The sequence below is a fragment of the Oryctolagus cuniculus genome, chromosome 15 (genome assembly GCF_964237555.1).
Source record: "Oryctolagus cuniculus chromosome 15, mOryCun1.1, whole genome shotgun sequence".
Taxonomy (NCBI): domain Eukaryota; kingdom Metazoa; phylum Chordata; class Mammalia; order Lagomorpha; family Leporidae; genus Oryctolagus; species Oryctolagus cuniculus.
The window spans coordinates 14,441,489-14,465,895 of NC_091446.1; the positions used below are offsets into that span (position 1 = coordinate 14,441,489).

General features: G+C 41.3%; 1 protein-coding gene across 5 annotated transcripts in view; it reads right to left on the bottom strand.

Moving 5' to 3' along the window:
* Window positions 1–24,407, bottom strand: part of ATRNL1 (attractin like 1) — an 814,147-nt gene that overhangs the window by 33,772 nt on the left and 755,968 nt on the right. For 2 of the 5 annotated variants that reach the window (XM_070057168.1, XM_070057171.1), the window contains exon 29: window positions 7,638–17,766. The exons of the other annotated variants lie outside the window; for them this stretch is intronic. In XM_070057168.1, coding sequence (XP_069913269.1) covers window positions 17,612–17,766 — 155 coding nt within the window. In that variant the 3' untranslated portion in view covers window positions 7,638–17,611. Of the gene's footprint in view, window positions 1–7,637; window positions 17,767–24,407 lie in introns of those variants that run through there. 5 annotated transcript variants of the gene reach the window in all.

Sequence of the window (24,407 nt, forward strand, 5' to 3'; positions counted from 1 at the left end):
TGTCATTAGTTTATCAATTGGTTTTTTTGACAGGCAGAGTTAGACAGTGAGAGAGAGAGACAGAAAGGTTTTCCTTCTGTTGGTTCACCCCGCAAATGGCTGCTATGGCCAGCGCGTTGCACCGATCCGAAGCCAGGAGCCAGGTGCTTCCTCCTGGTCTCCCATGCGGGTGCAGGGCCCAAGCACTTGGGCCATCCTCCACTGCCTTCCCGGGCCACAGCAGAGAGCTGGACTAGAAGAGGAGCAACCGGGACTAGAACCCGGTACCCCAACCAGCACTAGAACCCAGGGTGCCGGCGCCGCAGGTGGAGGATTAGCCAAGTGAGCCGCGGTGCCAGCGTATCAATTGCTTTTTTTGTGTACTATATTCTATCCTCTATCCCTTCTTGTACTGATATATTAGGTTTCCTAATCGATTTGTGTGAGCTCTCCCTGTGATGAAATCATCAACATGTTATCATGCTTGTTTGTCACGTTGCCCCCTTGCTTTCGCTGCCTGTCGACATCTTCATCATCTAGGACCAGCCTGTGCTGCCTCCTGGAGTTCTTCCAGCCAAATGCTTCCTGTCACCTCAACTGGGGGGAAGCCGTTTAAATCAGAAACGCGAGAAGGAATCAGTTAATAGTCTCGTGTTAGCACATGGTGTGATGGTGAGAAACAGCGCATAAAGGAAGCGCACCATACGGGGCTCTATTAAGGTATGCAGACGCAGGAAATGAATCAGAAACCATGCCTTTCCAGACTTCAGACTTCCCAAGTGAGCATGGAGCGAGTTACTGAAATAACAGGCAGCTCAAATAGGAAGGGAGGGGAGGAACATGGGCTGTGCCTGGGGAAAGCGAGGTGGTCCAGGGTGGACACCGGGCTGTCCCGGTGTCTCGCTCCCACGGTGATCTGTGCCTGCTGAGGGCCTGGCAGCGGCAGAGTGGATGGACAGTCACACTCTCTCCTCCAGTCCCATGCTGTGTGGCTCCATAAGTCAAGAGCAGGCAGTCACCTCCGTTGGTAAAGCTGGGCCCCAGTTTCATATCTGGTAACAGGGGCAGGGCTTGGGTTATTGCCAAGATCCAGTGAGAGAATGAATGTGGAAACAACTTGTGTAAGACAACACGGACATGTAAGTCAGGCATTTTAGTAGAGGTTTTGCTGTGTTTGCTGAGGATCTTAAAAGGAAACACTGATGGGCAGGCAGGATGAGAAATTGTGCTTTTTCTCAGATGATTGTTCTGGTCCTTTCTCAATCCCCCCCCCACCCTCGCCCCTGCACCATGGCATACATTCAGATGCCCCTAAGAGGCGGGCACTGTGGTCACTTTCCTTCATTTCTATGGCGACCAGGGTAACCCACTGAGCAAAATGTTTTGATGAGAAATCTGCAGGGACTTCTGATCGATAGAAACATATACATCCTGTATAGTACATTAAAGGTTACAATACAGTATTAATTAATGACCTTTCCAGGCCGTGTGTCTGGGGTGTGATGGTCATTGGGAAGAGCTTCACAGGCATGCTGCTGAGTACTGACGATGGGCAGGACTTGCCTGATGTGCAAGTGGAAAGGGCAGGATGTGGTTCAGTGACTGGAACAGCACGGACAGAGGGCTGGAGCTGTGATGGGCGTGGCCTGGGTCCTTGAAGTGTCTCTGACAGGGGGAGACAGATGCTGGCAAAACCATCTGCCAAACATTCAGCTACCCGGGACAATTACTAAACGAAAAATTTACAGTTTACTTGAACAACAACAAAAACGTTCTAGAACTAGGTGGCATTCCAGATAAAGCGAGTTCAGAATACCCTACCCACCATATGTACAGTGTGTATTTACAGCCAGAGAAGAGGAAGTGACACATGGAAACTACCTGATTGTACCTGGCATTTGCCTTATTGGATCACGTTCTGGTTCTGGTTTGCTGGACATTCAGCTGCTGTGATTTGCTGAGACTCAGTTGCTTGGTTACAAAGTGTATCTCAGGTTATAGCTTGTTTATCCATCAAGTGAGTGTACAGTTTAATGAGTACAGAGGCTTGGATTAGTCAGTTTTTTATTACAATGAAAAACTGAGGGAGGTTAACATTCTAAAAAAAAGAGGTTTATTTTAGCCCACAGTTCTGGAGGTGCAAGATCTAGGGTTTTCATTTGGTGAAGGTCTGCTCCATGACAGAGTCCTGAAGTGATGCACGGCGTCCTATGGCAAGTGACAGGTAGTCCAGGTGGAGGTGTACCTGTGTGTCTTTAGTCACTCTCCCTCAACTTCCAAAGGCATCAGGATTCAATCATGGGGCTCCACCCTAATGACCTCACCTGCTTCTAAGCATTTCCTAAAGGCTCTGTCTCTAACCAATGCAGTGACAATGACTTGCCAACCTCCAGCACCTCTAAATGGGGATACATTTCAACACATTGAAGCCTTGGGGGTCACGCAAGCCATACTGGAACCATAGCAAGCCTGCTTTGGGCCAAGCTCACCATTCAAGTACAGATGCTGGGTGGGCCAAGTTTGTTTCTATTCAACACAATACAGCTTATCTGAATTTAAAGGCATCACGTTCACTTGCTCTCCTTTCCCAACGCAAGATAATTTTCTTTGGATTTCTATAAAAATCCCTCTAGCACTGGTTAACACTGGTTCCCCCTCACCTTCTTTTACTCCACTGCTGCCTTTGATACCATTAACTGACAGGAACATGGTGGGGGTGGGGACTGGGGTGGGATCCAGCACAGGGTGAGAGGGAAAACAAATTGACTATTAGATGTGTATATTACTAATTCACATAAAGTCCCTAAAGCAGTGTAAAATGTGGTTAAAACCCAGAGGTAAAGATGAGAAAGAAAATATCAGTGTGGGTATAGATGTCTCGCTCTCTCTCTCTCTGTTTCACACACACACACATGTAAACCCACATGCACACACACACACAAACCTTACATAAACTGCCCCCACCCACCCTGCCAAGTGTCTATTTTGCAGGGCATTATTATCTAGAGAATTAAAGGAAGATAGTGAATCCTACAACATCCTTATCATTCGGTTTAAGAAAAACTAATAAATAGGAAGCAAGGCACTGGTAACTCTGGAGGCCGATGTAAGATGAATTAGGGAAGCCACAGCAGGCCAACCGCCATGCTTCTGAGAATCACTCAGAGTAGAGCACTTGGCGGTTGCTCAGGTGTCTAAGGAATCTATTCACCCAGTGTTTGCTAAGTGCCTCTGTGAGAAGCAGAATAATGCCCCCCTCTCCCCAAGCACGCCCAAGGACTAATCCCTGGAATGTATCTTAGGTGGCAAAAGGAACCTTACAGATGTGGTTGAAGGAAGGACCTTGAGAGGAAGAGAGAATCTTGGATTATCTGGGTAGGCCCATTACAGTCACAAATATCTTTAAGAGTGGAAGAGGGAGGCTTAGGAGTAGATGGGAGTGATCTGATGGGAGGAATCCCCTGGCAGGCATTCTGGGAGTGCTGGGAAGATGAAGGAAAGGGACTTGGGATCAAGGCAGGCTGGTGGCCTCTAGAAACCCAGGGAGGCTGATTCTTCCCTAGAGCCCCCCAGGGAATGAGACTTTTTTAGAGCTGTTCGAACTTCTGATCTCCTCAACGGGGAGATAAATGTGTGTACTGTCCCAAGCTGCTAGGTGCGGGAGTTTGTTCCAGCAGCTCTGGGACACTTAACACAGCCTCTGTAGACACAGGACCAGTCCAGATGCTGAGAAGGCAACACTGGCTATTCAAAAGAAAGCAAATGAGCTCAGGGCTCTGGGCATAGGTATTCACAGAATCCAGGCTTTCTGCTTCCTGCTGCTGCTTGCAGGAAGTATTTCTCAGAATTGCCAAGTCAGAAATGGAAAGAAGGAACCATTCAGGTATTTACATGGTAATGCATAGGAAAATAGCTATTAGTTTTTTAAAAATTGGTCACTTAAGAAACTCATAAATCAGACAGTGTATGCTTTCTCCTCTGCCTCATTTGGCACGATCACTTGTGTATGGAGAAGTTGGCAGCTTGCTGGGGAGTTTACTGAGGACTGAAATGAAGTAGATCCTAACAAGGCCACTTTTAGAACTTCAGAGGCCCTTTTACATGTTGTATCATGCACAGTAAAATGTACTCATGTTACATATGATTTTGATTATAAACATTTAGAAAGCTTTTTACTCTTCATTTTTAAAATACTTCCTAAAAGTATCCCACACAGTGTGTGGTTGGTTCTGATTACTCAGCGATGATCCTACTTATTGGAGAATTCTAAAAAGTGAGAAAATTAAACCTACAAATTGTTTGCAAGTATACTGAAATGCTTACAAACACATTTAACAATACAGTTAGTATTATATAACTCTTTTTAGATATTTCCTTGTTTAAAGAATTTTATTATTCAAATTTTTTTACTCTTTTAACTAAACATTCATCTAATGAATGAGGTTTATAACCTACCTACAGAAATGAAATTTGTATATGTATTTCTTAATTTCCATTTGGTAGTTTTCTTGTTTTGGAATAAAAACTGCTTCTATGTCAAACATTGTCATGAATTGAGGCCCTTTGCTCATACTGTCTGATGGACAAACGATCAAGAACACCTACTTGTAACCAAGCTAAGCCATGTGAATGCCTTCATAATGTACATAGATCAAGAGGGAAAGTTACAGTTACTATGAAACCATAATCCAAAACCCTAGTGCTGAGTCACTACTAATCCAATCAGCCTGCAACTACACCTCCCTGTTCCATGAAGACAATCCTTTTCACTAATGGAGGCAGTCTAGTGTAAGGGTCAGAAGAATGGACACTGAAGCCAGGCAACTCCAGCACCACAGCTGGCTCTTTCATATGCGCTGTGTTGACTTTGGCCAGGTAACTTAAACTCTCCATGCTACCACTCCTCATCTGTAGAACGGGGATAGAAACTGTCCTTACCTCACAAGGCACTTAAAACATAGACTAACACATTTTAAGTTTTATATATGAGGGTACTTCAAAAAGCTCATGGAAAATGAAATTAAAAGATACATTTATTTTGGTGCAAAATATTTTGAAATCTATGCACAGTTTTTTCACAATGCAAATTTCCATAAACTTTTTGAAGACCTCTCAAACAAAACAGTACTCATTCAGAAATTACTGAGTTCAACTATACGGCCCTCATTGTGAAAATGATGTCTAGAATATAATCCCTGTCCTCAAGGCACTGAAATTCCAGTGGGAGACATGTGCTAGAACCAAAGTATAAATAAAGTAATATGAGAACTCAGAAGAAAGTAGTTAATTCTAATAATGAAAACTGTTTAACCAATTAGAGATAAAATTGCTTAAAATAATCAAAATCTCTCCAAACACTGAAAAAAATAAAATTAATCAAAAGATTTTATTAAGTGCCTATTTTGTTTGCAGGCCTGTGTTACGCACTGTGATTGCTTTATATAAAGGTATTTATTAAGAGGTAGAACACTATAGGGAGAAGCTGCTCTCTGCCAAGGGCTTTTAAGATTTTCTTAGTTACTCGCTTAATCTCACTATAAACTTTGAGGTATGCATAATAACTTCCATTTTACAAGAGTTAATTCAGTCTCCAATATGTTAAGGCAAAGAGAATCTGAATCCATATAAAGTTCTCAGGCTCAAAGCTAATTTTGTTATTGCTGAAAAAGTGGTTTTCAAACTTATCAGCAGACACATAGCTTTACAATGAAATTTTACATTAGCAAATGCATTATTTTATTAGCATCAACATTATTTATGTTTATCACTTTCTAAAACAGTTACAGTTATAACAGTAAAATTTTATTTTTCATAAAGTCAGTCAATAAGAATGTGGCAGGCATGCTGAACATAAAAATTTGAAATGAGGGCACGTATTTGGCCTAGTAGTTGGGAGGCACACTTCTCATTTCAGAGTGCCTAGATTCAAGTCCCTACTCTGCTTTTGATTCCGGTTTCCTACTAATGTGCACCCTAGGAAGCAGCAGGTGACGGCTTAAATATTTGGTCACTGCCACAAATGTGGGAGAGCTGGATTGAATTCCTGGCTATATAACTATAACTATATATATATATAGTTATATATATATATATATATACACACACAGATATACGTGTCACACACACACATCTTCCTTTCAACTAAATAAAACAAATGGAATGTTTTAAAAAGTGAAGTCAAAGGATATGGATGATAGTCACAGCCGTATTGGTCTCAGGGGCTGATTATTTCTATTTTTGTTCTTGTTCCACAGTATTAAAAAAAATCTTGCATCACACAGTTGCAAATAGAAATAGATTTTAAACAGGTTACATTATAAATCATGCTAGTCTTCAACTAATATGATGCAGAAACTTGAAGACATGAGTAAAAACTGAATTTTATTAAATTCTATTTTATTACAATTATTTATTCAGTCCCTTCTAAATGCTAGATGCAGTACTGCATGCCAGGGATTCCATGATGCACATCGCATACGGGGCTCTTGGTGTTAAGCGGAGTGCTTTGTAAGGGGAAACATTATGTCAAGAATATTTAGGGGGCCAGTGTTGTGGTGTAGTGGCTTAAGCTGCTGCCTGAGATGCTGACATCCCACATGGGCACTGTTTCATGTCCCAGCTGTCCCACTTCCCATCTAACTCCCTGCTTACACATCTAGGAAAGCAATGGAAGATGGCTCGAGTGCTTGGGTCCCTGCTGCCCACAAAGGAGACTGGAAGAAGTTCCTGGCTCCTGGCTTTGGCCTGGTCCAGCCCTAGCTGTTGCAGCCATTTGGGAAGTGAACCAGCAGATGGAAAAGTGCTCTCTCTCTCTCTCTCTCTTTCTCTCTCTCATTCTCTTCCTCTCTATCTTTGATTCTGTTTTTCAAATATACAAAAAATTCTTTTAAAAAAAGAATGGAGTTGAAAATATGCATGGATATTCCCCATAGTTAAAAACATTAACTTGTTATGGAGAACTTGTTGTTAGGTGCATGTTGGCTCACAACTTGTATTAGCATTTTTTTTAAACTACAGTGAAATACCTAAGATAAGCTACTTATGAAGGACAGTGCTTTATTTTGGAGCACAGTTTTGGAGGCTCACAGTTCAAGATGGGACAAGCCCATTGGTTCAGCCATCTAATGAGACCAGAGAATGGCAATGAGGGAGCATGTTTAGGGGAAGGTTATGTGGCCACCCAGGAAGCAGAAAGAGCAGGTATCTGGGCCTGACTCATGCTTTTATAGCCAACCCTCTCCCAAGAGCTACCTCCTGAGGGCATGGCCTGAATGCCCTAAAGACCTCACCCTAGGTCCACCTCCTAAACACCACAGTTGAATTACATTTCCACTTTCTTAATACTTATAACTTAATACTTACAACTTAATAATACTTATAACTGCATGAATTTGGAGGCCCAATCTTTTTCAAGTCACAGCATTTTGTCTCTGGCTCCCTGAAACTAATGCCCTTCTTAAACACAACGTACACTCATTATATCCCCAATATTTCTAGATTTCATACAGACCAACATTAATTCCCAAGTCCCAAGTCCAAGTCCAAACTCAAGGCAAACTCCCTTATCTAAGAGCCCCTATAAAATAATAATAATAGTAATAATAATAATAAGTTATATACTTCCAAGAAACCATGGCAGGACAGGCACAGAGTAAATATTTCCGTTCCACAGAGGGCTAATAGACAAATTCAAAAGATTGATTGAGCCAAGGCAAGAGTGAAATCCAGCAGGACAAACATGAAGTTTTGTGTCTCCATGTCCAGCATCTGGTGCACACTGTGGTGGACCAAGTACTCTTGGTGGCTAGGGCAATCCTGCTCCTACTGCTTTGTCAGTCACAGCAACAGGTGTGGGTCTCATAGGTGGGGTGTCATCTTTGCAGTTCCAATAGGCATTGCTCTAGTGGGAATCTATTGAAACTCCAAACCCGCAATTCTGCTTAGCATTGCACCACCTGGCCCCTCTTTAGTGGCTTCACTCCTGTAATAAGTCTCAGTCTGGGCCCCCATAACTCTGCTGGTCTGTACTTACATGGCTACTATCTGAACCTATCCACTGATGTCTGTGACTTTCCCAGGCTTACTTGGCACAATGTCACAGCTCTCCCCATGGGGCATTTCATGTTGCTGGCACCTCTTCCTGTTTGGGGTCTCCATTACAACTTCTCCATAGCACCAACACACATCGCTCTATAGGAGCTCCACGCAAGAGCTCCAACTCTGTAGAACAACTCTGCCTAGACTGCTAGGCTTTCCTTTGAAATCTCAACGAAAGCCACAATAATCCGACAACTCTTGCATTCTACACGCCTGCAAAATCACATGGACTATGCCAGGGTCAGTTGCCAGCATGATCCGAGCCTGGAACCACTTCGGCCACAGCTGCAGCAGCCTAAGAGCACTTTGCTAGTCAGCCAGAATCCAGACTTGGCCCTGGGTGAGCAGGGTGCCCCAGGGCTCTTTCCTGAAAGGATTCTGCCCTGGAAGATCCTTGAAACAAACTTTCACTTCCGATCCTCTGAGCCTACAATGGGAGGAACGGCCCGAAGGATCTTGGAGGCACATTCGTACCTGGAGGTCTCTGATGGGCTTGTGACGGCAGGGGCTGCCTCCGAGCCCTCGGAAATGCTGTCTGTTTCCTCCACTGTCTTCCTGTTAGCGCCCGGACCCTCTTCCCTGTGCTCATCTCTTCAGCCAGAGGCTCCTCCACAGAGCATCCCATCCCCCACCCACTGTTTCCTGACTCCCGTGAATTTTTCAGATCTTTCTGCTGCTCCCTGTTGCTGCTGATTCTCACTGAAAGCTGCGGCCTGAACACCCTGCTGACTGGAATCGCTGCCCAGCTCTCCGGGCCATCACCTCTAAGCGCAGCCTCCCACAAAGTCAGGGACACAGTACCGTCAGGCTCTTGGCTGTGGTGGAAAGTGGTGGCTTTTAGTCTAATTCCCAATGGAATGCTCATTCCCATGGGAAACCTCTTCAGCGTGGCCTTCAGCTTGCACAGGTTCGTCAGCATTCTGTCTTTGCACTCGCCACAGCTTGCTGTAATGTTCTCCTGACACACGGTGTGCTAGGCTGTCTCCAGTCACTCCAAACCTCTCAGCTGTTTCCAGTAACCCGATTCCACACTCTTCAGAAGCAGGAATGGCCCGCTCCCAGTCCCAGTGTTCTGTATTAGTCAGCTTTTGATACTTTAATGAAACACCTAAGACGAGCTACTTAGGAAGATTAAGGTTTATTTTGGATCACAAGTTTGGGGGTTCACAGTCCCAAGCTGGACAGGCCCTGTGGTTAAGCTGTCTGGTGTGGCTAGAGAATGACAATGGCAGAGGGTGTGTAGAGGCAGGGTCACATGGAGAGGCAGGGAGGAGAGAGGGAGAGGGAGAGGGAGAGGGAGAGGGAGAGAGAGAGAGAGAGAGAGAACAGAGTGTGTACAGAGTCCTGACTCAGGCTTATATAACCCACCCTCTGGGGACAGCTCTTTTCAAGCCAAGACCTAAGGACTCCCCAGTGGACTCACCTCCTAGACGCTATAATAGGATTAATTTTTCACCTTTTCAGTACCATTAACTTACAGCTTTGGGATTTAACTAACTTTACATGTTCCGGAACCATATCCCATTCCAATCACAGCCCAGGTCATGGATTCTGGGCATCTAACTGGCTGGAGTCCTTAGAAGACTAAAACCAAGATTTTCTGCACCTGCCCTCCTTGGCTAACTACTGAATTTCTGCTATGGTTTCAGTCACCTTCGGGTGCTGAGATAATTACGTTAGGGGCTACGGGCTAGTTGAAGTAAGTACAAGGCCAGGATTATAATCATTTTGAGGTTCTTACTGAGTTTTTGGAATCTTTCAAAATTTATGAGGCATTGAAGGAACTATATCCATTCTAGTGACAGACACTCCAGGCTGAAGCTACTAAAGAAATCCTAACTCCCTCAAGGTATCAAGAACCCAACTAGCTAGCACCAAGCAATATAAAAAATTGGAGAGAATGAACTTTGGATTTTTCATTTTTAAATTTAGCTCACTGGGACAAGAAAACCTGATTGCAGATTTTATTTTCTTTGGATTTCAATTTGCAAAGTGATTAAATATTTAGACTTAAATTTCTCTCAGGAACTTGAACACAGTAGAGGGTTTATATTCAAAGTTAGAACATCTTCATGCTAGCAGTCTATTATTAAAGTATCTTAATGGCGCTTGATCTCTACAACCTGTGATGTGCCCTTCTGGAAATATGGCTGCATAATTCAAAATGGGGAATGGGAAACAGACTTTTAGCTTTTATGCAGCATAGTCTTGGATCTACTTAAAGTGATATACAGTTCTCACCAATTTCTGAGTGATTTTTGGGGTGTGTGTGTGTGTGTGTGTGTAGCTGGACCTACACTGCCCATCCTGCAATGATTCCCAAAGCTGCAGTAGTTAGCATGTAGTTAGTAGAATGACCAGCAGGATCAAGTCCACCCTGTCCAAATAGGCTGGGGATCCCTTCCAACCATTCCCTCAGTGCAGCTCAGAGGACTTGAACTAACATTGAGGAATTAGAAGAATTTGAAAATGTGCAGTTAAAATAAAATGTGTAAGGCATCCCTCCTTTCCACCACCATCCCTTCTCTTTCCATCCCAAACCTCAGGTTCCTTTGGCTTTGTTTTGTACACCACTTCCTAATATCAACTCTGGGGAAAATGTGGGTTTGCTGTGAGAAGAAAAACAAAGATGATTTGTTAGGGAATTCTGACAAGAGCAGATCAAGGTTGAATTGGATCCTAACACAAAAGAGAGGATAGTAAAGGTGATAAATAGAAGATAGGGACACAGCCACATTTCAAACTAAGAAAAGGAACTCAGGCTAAAGGATTTGAATATCTTTTGGCTACAAAAAGAATCTTGCAGGTAATGCTGTGAAGAGGAGAATATGTCATCATTAAGAAAGAAAGCAATTAAAGCAAGAAAATATCTCTGAAGAATTTTCCAGGTCAGTAAGAATAGCAACAACATTCCAGAGATAGTGCCAACCAGCCACAGGAAGGGAGAGATTGGGGGCACAAAACAATGCTACTCAGCCTGGTTTCTGCAGCTCAGTGAGATGTCCAGGCCAAGGAAGTGGAACACAGACAGAAGGATGCCAGGGAGGGGGTGTTACTCAGAGGACTGCTTGTGTCTTTGAACTACATTTCAAAGGTTAAAATCCAACTTGAACTCAGCTTCTACCACATGCAAAATAAATGTGTCAATATTAAATTTTTAAAAGATTATGATAGCGGCCGGTGCCGCGGCTCAATAGGCTAATCCTCCGCCTGCGGCACCGACACACCGGGTTCTAGTCCTGGTCGGGGCACCAGTTTCTGTCCCGGTTGCCCCTCTTCCAGGCCAGCTCTCTGCTGTGGCCAGGGAGTGCAGTGGAGGATGGCCCAAGTGCTTGGGCCCTGCACCCCATGGGAGACCAGGAGAAGCACCCAGCTCCTGGCTCCTGCCTTCGGATAGGTGCGGTGCGCCAGCTGCAATGCACTGGCTGCGGCAGCCATTGGAGGGTGAACCAACAGCAAAAGGAAGACCTTTCTCTCTGTCTCTCTCTCTCTCTCACTGCCCACTCTGCCTGTAAAAAAAAAAAGAAAAAGAAAAAAGAAAAAGAAAAAAAAAGATTATGATAGCATGGTGAGCTAGTCATATTTCCAATAATTCATTCCCAAGTAATTAACTCAGGAATGCCATGATAAAAGAGAAACTACTCTAATTTGTGCTCAATTATGTTAGTCTAAAAATGAAAACTTTCATAGAGTACACAAGAGGGTCAGGGGGCGCACAGATCAGAGGCTACACTGCAAAGTCAGCGGCAGCTTCCAGATTTTGATAGATTTCACGGAAGATGTGTCAAAAGATAAGCTTGACACTGTCAGCGGTCTCCCTTGAAAAGTAAGCTTGTGTGCACAGATTCTTCAGGTAACCAATTTCTACTCTCACCTCTGCCTCCAAGAAGCAGGTCTCACTGGACCCCACTTCAGCACAGACCTGTCAAATCCCCTGGCTGCCTTTCATTTCTGAATTCCTTCTGCACATTGTGTCATTCGTGCTAACACAACAAATGCACATCCAATTGAGTCTGGAGACAGGAACTGCCTCTAAATTATTCACTGATTTTTATTTAATACACAAACAAACAAAGTGTAGGAGGAAAACACACTGGTGAATCGAATTGTTTGCTTTCTGTGTGGCTTCTTGTGAAAAAGGTGACGGTGATTGTTCCAGAATCTGCTGTTTTCACTCTCTGGTGTGTTGGCTCCACTCATCCCAGACAAGTGTTTCCCTCTGTTAATGTTAATGGGAGTCACTCTGGTGTATCAAAAGGAGAATAGACCCCTTTGTCTTTTTAATTGGTCCTATAAAACAATAAATGAATGCACTATGTGAGTTCTATCTAGAAATAAATTGTGGCTGTCTATACTATGGTGCATTTAAAAAAACACAGTTTTTTAAAAAAGATAATATGTAGCTTCCTGGTTGGACACCAGCTAGAAACCAAACCATAAAAAAGTACATCAAGATTAAAGGGATAATAGGTAATTTTGTTCTTTAGGAAGATGATGTTACTAAGTGTGTCTGCAGTGCATGGGGCAGAATACAAAGCACAAAGAGCCTGTTAAGATGAAGCAATTGCAACTGCGATTTAATGGAGGACAAGAAAGCAATTAACAGTGTAAAGTCATTGATGCGAAGGGTAGACCTCGAGATTAGAATCTTATTAAAACAAAGGCTGGCACAACTTGATTATAATGAGTTAAGTTGAAAGACCTCCAAAACAATCTCCGCGTGCAGATGTGGGAAAGAAAACATAATTTACTCTATTATTACACTTTGGGTTCCATAAGGTGCTGGTAGCATTGGGATCCTTCATAGATCAATCTGAAACAAACTTGACAGCAGCCATTTCCAGGACGTCATTCTGCAGGACTGCACTGAGGGGATGACTGGGGCTCTTCTACCACTCCTGCCCAGTGAAAAACGATAGTTCAGGGTTGGGAACTGTGGCACAGCCCGTAAGCCACCACTTGGGATGCCCACGTCCCATATTAGCGTGCCTGACATCAAGTCCCACCTTTGCTCCTTATCCTGCTTCCTGCTAATCATCTGGGAGGCAGCAGATAATGGCCCAAGAGCCCGAGATCCTGCCACCCATTTGAAGGCCTGAATGGAGTTCCTGCCTCCTGATTCCCACCCCTGGCTGTTACAGGCATTTGGGGAGTGAACCAGTGGATAAAAGATCTCTCTCTCTCACTCTCTCTCTGGCTCTACCCCTCTCTTTGTCACCTGTCATTCAAATATATGAAGGAATGAATGAATAAATAAATATAAGAAAAATGATAGTTCAAAGCATGATGGGTTTTTAGTATTGATATTAGGAATCTTTCTAGAACAGCAAGGGATTTACCCCACTAGTTCATTTCCTTTCTCACTAAGCCTCTGCTGGCTAATGTAATGATACAATGTGCTTTGCAATAAAGTGGCTACACACACACACACACACACACACACACACCAAAGTCTAAAAGCCTTCCATCAATTCATAGTTACCATTTTCATATGTCAATCCATCAAAGTCATTATCAAAATTCTTCCTGGGGCAGAAGTTACTGTACAGCAGGTTACGCTGCTGCTTGCAATGCCTGCATCTCATATTGGAATGCCAGGCTGAGTCCCAGCTACTCTGAGTGATTCAACTTCCATTTAATGCATCCTGGGAGATGGCAGATGACAGTTCAAATGCTTGAGCCCTTGCCACCTACATGTGAGACGGGGATGGACATCCAGGCTCCTGGCTTCTGCCAGATCAGCTCTGGCTGTTCTGGGCATTTGGAAAGTGATTCAGTGGATGAAAGATCTCTGTCTGTCTCTTTCTTTCTCTCTCTCACTCTGACTTTCAAGTTGATGAAAAAAATAACTTCTAAAATATCCTTCCTAAATATGCTCTTAAGAAGTTAAATAATTTTTTCACTCAAATATACACTATCTTTTTCATCAAAATAGATTTGAATAAGGCTTAAATTTTCCTTCAATTTTTAAAGACTAATTTTATACTTTACAAGTCATTTAATAAACTCCATGTGCATATTTTATGAATTGAGATTTTTTTTTCTATTTTTAATAGAACCATTTCATGTGTCCATGTGAATAAAAATGTTGTGTTAGATAAAAAGATGTGGCCTAAAGATATGGAATTTTTTTACAAAGAAATTTTAGATAGTAGGACCAGTCTGCCATTTATATTTAACTCTTATGAGAATGATGTTAATGCATATATCAATCTACATTCCTGCCAGAAGTGTAGAGGAGTTCATATCCTTGCCATTGTTTTACAGTTTCAAACTTCCTTGTCATTACAGGTCAAGTGGATACTCAACTGTAGCTCACTGTGGCTCCCATCTGTATTCCCTTAATGACTAGTGAAATTGACTACTCTTCCTATGTTGTACTGACCACTGATAGGCCTTCTTCTGTAAGTGACTGAAATCTTTTGCCCTTTTTTCACTACATTGCATTTCATTGCCTGTTTATTATTGATTCATAGGGATTCTCTATGCATTTTGGATTATCATCATTTGTTTAGTATAGCTGGGGCAATACAGAAGCGATTAGAAAGAAAAGACTTCGGAGCCAGTGTGCCTTGGTTCAAATCAAAGATCTGCTACTGAGTAACTTGAGCAAGTTTCCTAACTGCTCTGTTCCCAGTACTGTCTCTTCCATTTCTTAAAAAGAGATTTATTTATTTATTTAAAAGGCATAGTTACAGAGAAGGAGAGACAGGGAGAGATTTTCCATCTGCTGGTTCACTCCCAAAATGACTGAAACAGCCAGGGTTGGGGCAGGCTGAAGCCGGGAATCTGAAACTCCATCTAGGTCTCCCACATGGGTGGCAGGAGCCCAAGTATTTGGGCCATCCTCGGCTGCTTTCCCGCACCTTAGCAGGGAGCTGGACTGAAAGTGGAGCAGCCTGGACTCCAAGAGGCACACATGTGTGAGGCAGTATCACAGGTGGAGGCTTAATCTGTTGTGCCACAATGCCGGGTACTATTTCTAAAATGGGTATTGCAATGGTACTTGTCTAACAGGACTTTTGGGAAATCAAATGCATTAATAGATGTGAAGTGCTCAGTGTAGGATCCAGCACACAGAGGGAACTCAAAATTCACTAAATCATATTTTCCAGTTACAGGCTTTAAAAATATCATCTCCTGTTTTATAGTTTATCTTTTCATTTTTTAAATGAAGTCTTTTGATGAACAGAAGTTCTCAACTTTAATGTAGTTGAATTAATCAATTTTTCCCATGGTTTGAGATTTATATTAAAGAAACCCTTGCCTTCCTCCAAAGTCATTAAGATCTTTCAGAGACTGTCTTCTAAATGTTTTATGATATTGCCTTTTCATATTTAAAAATTTGAGCCATGCAACATTAATTCTGAGCGATGATGTAAGGTAGGGGCCCGATTTCCATTTTTTTTCTCCATATGGACAACCTGTTTCCCAGGGGCATTTATTGCCAAGTCCATTTCTTTCCCAATTGTGTGCAATGTTGATTTTGTCATGAATCATTTCTTTGTATGTGCAGATTTTCCTTTTTTCTTTTTAGTTATTTCTTTTGTGGATCATATCATATACTTTTATTGTGGAAATACCACATTGTCTCAATTAATATAGCTTTATAAAAATTCTTAAATTTTAAAAGTGTATTTGAAAGGCAGAAAGAGAGAAAAGGAGACATCGCCCATTTTCTAGTTCACTCCCTAAATGACCACAACAATTTGGGGTTAGACCAGACAGAAGCAAGAAGCTGAGAACTCCCAGGTGAGTGGCAGGGACCCAGCTATGTGAGCTATCACTTGCTGCCTCCCAAAGGACGCATTAGCAGGAAGATGTTTCAGAAGCAGAACTGAGACTTGAACACAGACACTTGGAAATGGGATGCCTGGAATCCTGATAAGCAAATCTCTACACTTTGAGCCTTCCCTTCAGGAGTGCCATGGGGAGTCCACAGTCGAGTAGACTACAATCTACTTAGCTCTACAATCAAGTTTTTATGAGAAGATAGATATTTATTTTTTGAGGGGGGAAATCTCTCCTAATGGCATTCATTTATAATATGCCATGTGGCTCTTCAGATTCTTTCAAAATCAATCATGAAAAAATATTATTTTCTTTTTACAAAGATAACTTGTTACAGGAAATCAAGAATACAAGAAAATAGAAAAACAAGGGTAAAAATTACTCCAGATCCCACATCTCAAGATAATCACCATCAAGAATTTTTGCATATTTTTCAGATTTTATTTAGAACATATGACTGTATGGGAGTTCATTAGTATGCAAAATTTCATGTAAAGAGTTTAGCATTATGCATCCTATTTTGTTATTTACTGTTTTTCTCTAAATAATGTATTGCAGACATCTTTTCATGTCAATTAAAATTGACTTTTTTTTCTTTTTCAGGCAGAGTTAGACAATGAGAGAGAGAGAGAGAGAGAGAGAGAGAGAGAAAGGTCTTCCTTTTCCATTGGTTCACCCCCCAAATGGCCGCTACAACTGGTGTGCTGCGCCAATCCGAAGCAAGAAGCTGAGAACTCCCAGGTGAGTGGCAGGGACCCAGCTATGTGAGCTATCACTTGCTGCCTCCCAAAGGACGCATTAGCAGGAAGATGTTTCAGAAGCAGAACTGAGACTTGAACACAGACACTTGGAAATGGGATGCCTGGAATCCTGATAAGCAAATCTCTACACTTTGAGCCTTCCCTTCAGGAGTGCCATGGGGAGTCCACAGTCGAGTAGACTACAATCTACTTAGCTCTACAATCAAGTTTTTATGAGAAGATAGATATTTATTTTTTGAGGGGGGAAATCTCTCCTAATGGCATTCATTTATAATATGCCATGTGGCTCTTCAGATTCTTTCAAAATCAATCATGAAAAAATATTATTTTCTTTTTACAAAGATAACTTGTTACAGGAAATCAAGAATACAAGAAAATAGAAAAACAAGGGTAAAAATTACTCCAGATCCCACATCTCAAGATAATCACCATCAAGAATTTTTGCATATTTTTCAGATTTTATTTAGAACATATGACTGTATGGGAGTTCATTAGTATGCAAAATTTCATGTAAAGAGTTTAGCATTATGCATCCTATTTTGTTATTTACTGTTTTTCTCTAAATAATGTATTGCAGACATCTTTTCATGTCAATTAAAATTGACTTTTTTTTCTTTTTCAGGCAGAGTTAGACAATGAGAGAGAGAGAGAGAGAGAGAGAGAGAAAGGTCTTCCTTTTCCATTGGTTCACCCCCCAAATGGCCGCTACAACTGGTGTGCTGCGCCAATCCGAAGCCAGGAGCCAGGTGCTTTCTCCTGGTCTCCTATGTGGGTGCAGGGCCCAAGGACCGGGATAGAATCCGGCGCCCCAACTGGGACTAGAACCCAGAGTGCCGGCGCCGCAGGTGGAGGATTAGCCAAGTGAGCTGCGGCGCTGGCCAGAATTGCCATATTTTTAACAGATCTTTTTTAATGAGTCAATTTTGCTGCAGTAACAAACCCAACAGTTCAGTTTCTTATAACCACAAATATTTATTTCTTGTTTAGATTGACATGTCAGGGGTTGAGGTGGGAGGGCACCTTCTCATTCGAGGATTCAGGCAGCTCTTGTTTAGGACAGAAGCAGAGTAGAGTGGAGTGGAGACATGTAATGCCCTTAAAGCTTCTTGGACACACCTCGCGTCACTGTGTTCCACATCTGTTTGGTTAAAAGAAGACACATGGCTGAGCCTGAGATTAATGGGGCCCACTGCTCCATAACAGCACTGCTAGGTAAGCAGTGGAGCACGGGATAGGGAGCCCTCTTTTGGGGACAGGAAGGCAAATCTGGGCAAAGCGAACACTCTACCACAGTGATAGCTAGGAAACCTTCCATTGTGTATGTCAGATGGTGCAAACGTGTTTCATAACTCCAGTTTGGCACATTTATATGCCAGACTGTATTCTCAAGTTCCCATTTCCAGCTTCTCTTCCAGAAAAATTAGAATCCGGCAGCCTAGCTCAGAATTCCCGCCTGGCAACTGGGAGCTGGAGCTGGAACTGACCGTGCCCTTGTGAAGATGCTCTCCAGTTCCCCTAGAGTCCCCATCGCTCCCTACGGTCTCACACCTGACCCATTTCCCTGATTTAACTGGTTCCATGATCCAGTTGTGCATCTAAACTTTCTACATCCACATAGATAAATTGTATCTCAGAATGAACACATGGTATTTGTAATCTTCCATTTTATAAAATCTGTAACTAACAGTCTTGCATAGTTCTTCAATTACCCTTAATTTCTGAGAGACTGCTAGATAAAATGCTTTCCAATTTTGATTTTAAAAAATCGCTGAACTGTCCCTCCAACAATGAATGGGCATGCCCATTTCTTCAAACACTGCATATTATGAGTTTGCCTCTTATCTGCTTATCTAGTAGGTCATAAATGATCATTCATTAGAGTTATAATTTACATTTCTTTAATTATTGTCAATATTACATGTATTTTTATGTTTATGTAGGACATTATTCTTTCTTGCTTTAGTATGTATACATACATATGATTTTGGTGTGTATGTATACTTGTGAATTGTCTATTCATTTCCTTTGCCTTCCTATGGGCACATCTTTTTTAGAGTTAAATAATTAACAGTCATTGTGAAGTAGTTTTATTGTTACAATATTTAAGTAATTACCAGTTTGGTTTAACTTTTCATTGAGGCTTTGGTAACAGCATTAATGTGTCAGTGTTGTTGCTACCCAAGACTTTCTTTGTGAGTTGAACTTATTGAAAGTTTATTAACTTATTGTAAACATATTTACTTATATTTTGATTAAGTTATTTATGTGTGTCATTTTATAATACATTGTTCCATTTGGAACTTAAGTGAATGTCAGTATTAGTGTTTGAATTCATATTTTTTGAATACCATTTAGTCAACTGTCTCCATATTGAAAAGTCATCTTCCCACCATTTATTTTATGTTCTTTGTTTATTATTGCACAAAATTATCATATACACTTGAATCTATTTCTATATTCTTAATTTTACAGACTTGTGAATTTGGTCCAAGCTTTACTTTGTCTTAATCTGTATAATTTTATGGTTTAGTATCTACAATAACTATTATCTTTCCATTAATGTTTTTTCAGGCTTTCATTAGATGTTTTTATAACTTTGTTTTAAATAAACTGTATAGCCATTTTTTCAAAGTATTCTTTTACTGTTCTACCTTTGTCCAATTTTGCATTTTGGTTAAACTTGCTTTGAAAAAAGTGACTTCTTCCTGGAGGCTCTTAACAATATAATTAGTATAGGAATTGTTTATTTCTTGAAGGTTTAAAAGAATTCACCTGTAAAATCATGATGATCTAGCACTTTTTAGGTAGTATCCTTAAAAGAGCTTTCTAAAGTTATTTTGTGGTTATTGGCTATCTTAGGATTTCTACCTCATAAGTCATGAGAATCTTTTTCATTTAAAACTAAAGAATGGGCAGAACCATAAGCAATGAGGACATACATACAACTGTGTTATTACACACCACTAGGGCCATATACAATACGTATATACAATATACAATAGGATTTTTTTTAAATCAAACTGGTGAACATATTGGAGGAATTTTACAAACACAGCTTGAAGATGACGATGACAATGGCAGTTACAATACAGAGAAGCTAACCAGACTCCCTAGGAGCAATCTCTTTTCTCCTTTGACATTTCTTGGATTACGATATCCTCATCCAGTGGCAGACGAAGCTGGCAAACACAAGGCCTTCATGCATGCTCCTTCCTCTGTCTGGCGATATTTCCACTGCCCACTGGACCCCCTGACCAACTCCTCCCATCTTTCCAGACCCAGTTCAAGTTCATTTCCCCTGAGAAGGCTTCTGTGATTCTTTTTCTGCACCTGACTCTTGGATAAAATTAGGTATTTCCTCTTAAACGAAGAATTCTTATAGTTTACTGTCTAAGCTTCTGTCTCCTTCACAGGACAAGGCCTTCAGCTTTATCTCCCTGAAATATAGCAGTGCCTGGTACAGAGTCAAGGCTCAGTACGGATTTGGCTTTCCTGGGAGGAGTGGAAGAGAGGCGACCAGAAAATGTTTCAGATTTTTCAGGTGGATGAATCAGAGGCAAGAGGAAGAAAACTCTTGCTGGTGTGTCTGTGGATCTGGGAATAACGTATTCACATTGCAACAGCAGGATGGGCTCAAATCTGGGTACACACTGCTGCCCGGCTAACCTGGCCACTGCAGAACCCTGAATTATGACAAAGGGCTCCAGGTTACTCAGACATGTCCCCTGTGGGTCACAGGAGAGTTGTTCCTTCAATACATACAACCACTTTGGACTGTGTGCTTCTTGTCTAACTTCAGATCATCCAAAAATCTCTGATCATTTATGCTAAAATTATGAAGGTAAAATCGCTCCTTTCAATTTAATTTCTTTTTCTTTTTTCTTTTTTTTTTTTTTTTTTAGAAATCGTCTTTGGCAGAACCAAGATAACATTAACAATATAACAGCATTTTAAAACAACAAGCTTTTGATGACTTTGTTTTAATTATACAGCCCACTTTGGCATACTTTGGCTTGGATCTTGATTCTGTACCTCATGCACATGGCAATTTGAGTTTTACTTAAGAAAACAAATAAACTGGAATTACCACACACAGCTTGTGAATGAAACCATGGTTGCTACTGAGCGATTAGGAGCCATCTAATTGACCTGGAGGTACAGTAATTAACTACTGGGGGATTCACTAAAAGCTCATTTTGTAGACTCCAAGAGTTTCTACACGGATCTCACATGTTATTTCAGTCTGCCAGAAGCAAAAACCATTATGGTCACCTTTGTGTAAGCAAAAGGAGATAGGTATCTGCAGCGGATTTTAAAAGAACTAATGCTGTCACTGTTTCGTCCAGGTGTGTTATTGTTGTAGCATCACAGATACTACATGATTTTCCTGCTAGGTTAAACAAACAGGATAAAGATTTCCTTTATAAGAACACAGTCTGTACCATTAACACAATGTAGCAGTGGTCAATATCTTGGTACCTATTTCAAAAAAAACTAATTTTTCTTGGGCTATTTTACAGATTAACAGCACAAGTATTCTTCAGAACTTATATTACAGCACCAGTATTCTTCAGAACTCTGATAAATGTCTTTCTAATTCTAGAAAAGGAATACAAATTCTCCTGGGTGCTACTCACTTAACACACACTGCACCTGGCTATAGCCAATTTCAAAGCTCTTGGATTTGTGTGGAGGTGAGTCTACAGCATCACTTACTGGATAAATAGTGACAAGGCCAGCAAGTTTCTGAACAAGGCTCAGCGTGCCTTACCAAAAAACAGCAAAATTAGGAAAAGCAATACAACGCCAAAATCCTGCTCTAGTCACTAACTGCATGTCCTACAAAACAACAAAACTAACCAGCATCTCAGTTCGATTCTTCCAACCACTTTGCACAGGGACCACCTTATTTAATTGGCATGACTGACTCAATTTCAATTATGTCCAAAGCCCTAGGATTTATATGTAGCTCAGGCATCAGCTCAGGGCTTCTTTGCACCTGAGGTCTTGTTGAAATTACTCTATACACCCCTTTGCGCCTTCCCTTATCCTACAAAAGTTCAAGGTACTCTGAAAGATTTTTTCCACTTTAGATTTTTGCAATTTTCTTAAATTCTGGCTTCTTCCAGATAACTTCCTTTGTCTTATTGACCCTGGCTTGAAACAAAGGTCCTTACTTGGTTCACATTGAAAGTTCAATTGACATTAGTGACAGAAATTATTTTGGGAGGGGTCCTATGGAAAGAGTCAGATTTCATATCTCGCCCAGCATCTGCCTCGTTTCCTGGCTCTCCACCCCCCACTGCTCTCTGCTGTCCAGCCCTGCCTCCTGAACTGCCTCTGAGAGCAGCCGGATCTCTGCTCTCAGTGCAGAGTAACTCCGCTTTCGCTAGGCCTGCTCCCAAACTGTTCATGCTAATCCATCAGTGTGCACAGCAGAACACGAAGAACCATCCTTAGAAAAAGGGTCAGATACAAAGAGGAAAGAAACATTTTGCAATATAATCATTTATTTTATCCACCCAATAATCTTTTGAGTCATGTATCACTGGCTCAGTTTTACAGAAGGAGGAACAAGTAGGTGCTCATGAGCTTAAACGTGCTGCTCAGAGGCGCGTATCTTACACATTCAAGGTGTTGCTCTTTTCTATGCATCATATTCTTTAAAAGTCTCTTACTATTTTAAAGCCTTTGCCAGCTACAGACTATTAACTCCTCTGTAACTTCTCTCCAGTTCACCTGGCTGTGGAATGATCCACAAAATCACTGTCTCATATCCTCTACCCATCTCCCTTCATCTTGGGCTTATCACCTTGAACTCCAGCTTTTGCTTTCATCCGTATAATGAAGCTCCAAACTGCATGGTCAGCAGGGGCTTCTGCGATGCCAAGTTCATGATCTTTTCATGTTCTTTATCCTCCTCCTGTTCTTGGGGCATTGACGCACACAGCACAGTCTCTTTCTCGATGCCCTCTCTTCCCTAAGTTCTCACAAGATACATGTCCACATAGAATTCAACAGCAATTTTTTAAAAAAACAACTTGTCTAGATTAGGTGTTTCTGAAGTATTAATGTAATGTTAGTGGAAGCAGATTTTGAAGTAAAAATTTTAGTTTATGGAGTATGTAATTCAACCTGTTCATTATACAACAGAACAAAAATAGTTTCTTACAGACATGGGGCATAAACAGGCTTGTGGAACAACTCAATCCCAGTTGTCTGAAATTTTCCATACTAGGGTGAATAGTCCCTGATCATGAATGACGTCAACTACAACTGAAATCTATTGTGTAGCAAGCAGTGTTGTGACCTAATCAGTGAGGGGCTTGCCTTATGTCCTCTTCTCAAGCAGACATGGAGTATAGTTTAAGTGATGTGTTCACTATGCTTGCTCTCAAAGAGCTGACAATCTGATGGTAAGTGCTGTCAGCATGAGACTGCTAGCCTACAACCCACTATTCTTATTATTCAGCTACAAGAAAGGTAGTGTCATGGAAGAGGCTGTAAGAATTATTAGGCACATTGAAGTTACTAGTAGCTAACCAGCACAGCAAGTATATTACTGGTATGTCAACTGAAAAGGGAGATGAACACATATTTTTTACATCACATTTTGGAAACTCTAGAGTCTCTTACCTAAGTTTACCAAACTTCTTTAGCAGGAAGTAGTAACCAACTGCATTTGTACTGTCTAGCAGGCCTCTTAAAACCCACCAAATTTTGCTTTAATGAAAATCATTTTTGCAATGTCAGGAAATTTCAGAAATATCCTTTTAAGAGCAAAATATAAAAGACTTGCAAACTTGGTTTTAGAATACACAGGGTAAACATGGAAGAAAAATGCAAAATCTGTTTGCTAGGACTTCAGCAGATTCAGTAGACTCACGCTGACAGGAATCTTGATTCACTAATACCATGGAGTTGGTTTTGCTTTTCTAACTCTGCATCATTCAGTAAGTAAACATGCGAGCAGATGCACCACACGTTTGTAACAAATTGACAGAATCCTTTTTAATGATAGAATATGCAAGGTTATCTTATTGATGCACCAAAACAGTTTCAGTCTTATTAAGGAAAAACAAACCTTTGCTAGCTTACTTAAGTTAAATGAGGCTCAGCCAGACGATCTCATTGCCAAAACAAAAGCAAACTGAAGTTACTGTTTCTTGTATTACTTTAAAGCTCCTGTACATTTTGGAGAGAAAATTATGTTAAGATATTAAGTATCCCCCTTTTTATTTGCCAAACTCCACATTTGCAGAGAAAGACAAATCCAGCAAAACCAGTCCCAAGTCTGCTCTCAGATGCAGTCCAGAAGCTTCAGTGGTGCAGAGATAACAGGTGGACTTTCCACTTTTCCCGAATACCGTCCTCACATTCTCTGCCTCTGACCTGACATTCTCCTTGCCCTCACTTTCCATCTTCTTCCGGGGATGCGCATGTTTTGAATACAATGATGGATGCTCCTTCACAGATTGCAAGTTATCATTTACCAGCAGAAGAATATGTTTACAATAAGGGAGGTATATGACTTGTTTTTAATTTTTACCTCAGGAAAATGGAACATTTTCCAAAAGAAAATGCTCATTAAGGCTGTAGGTAGGAGATGCCCACACTTGTCCACACACCTGGATTTGTACTTTTAAAGCCAAACAAATGTGTCTTGGGCATTTCATGAATCCCTATCTGGCATCGGCAGTAAAAGACCCCATTTGAGGAAAACCAGACTGACTGCCTCCAAGTTGATGACCATCACCAAGATCTCCAAACTGAATGTTC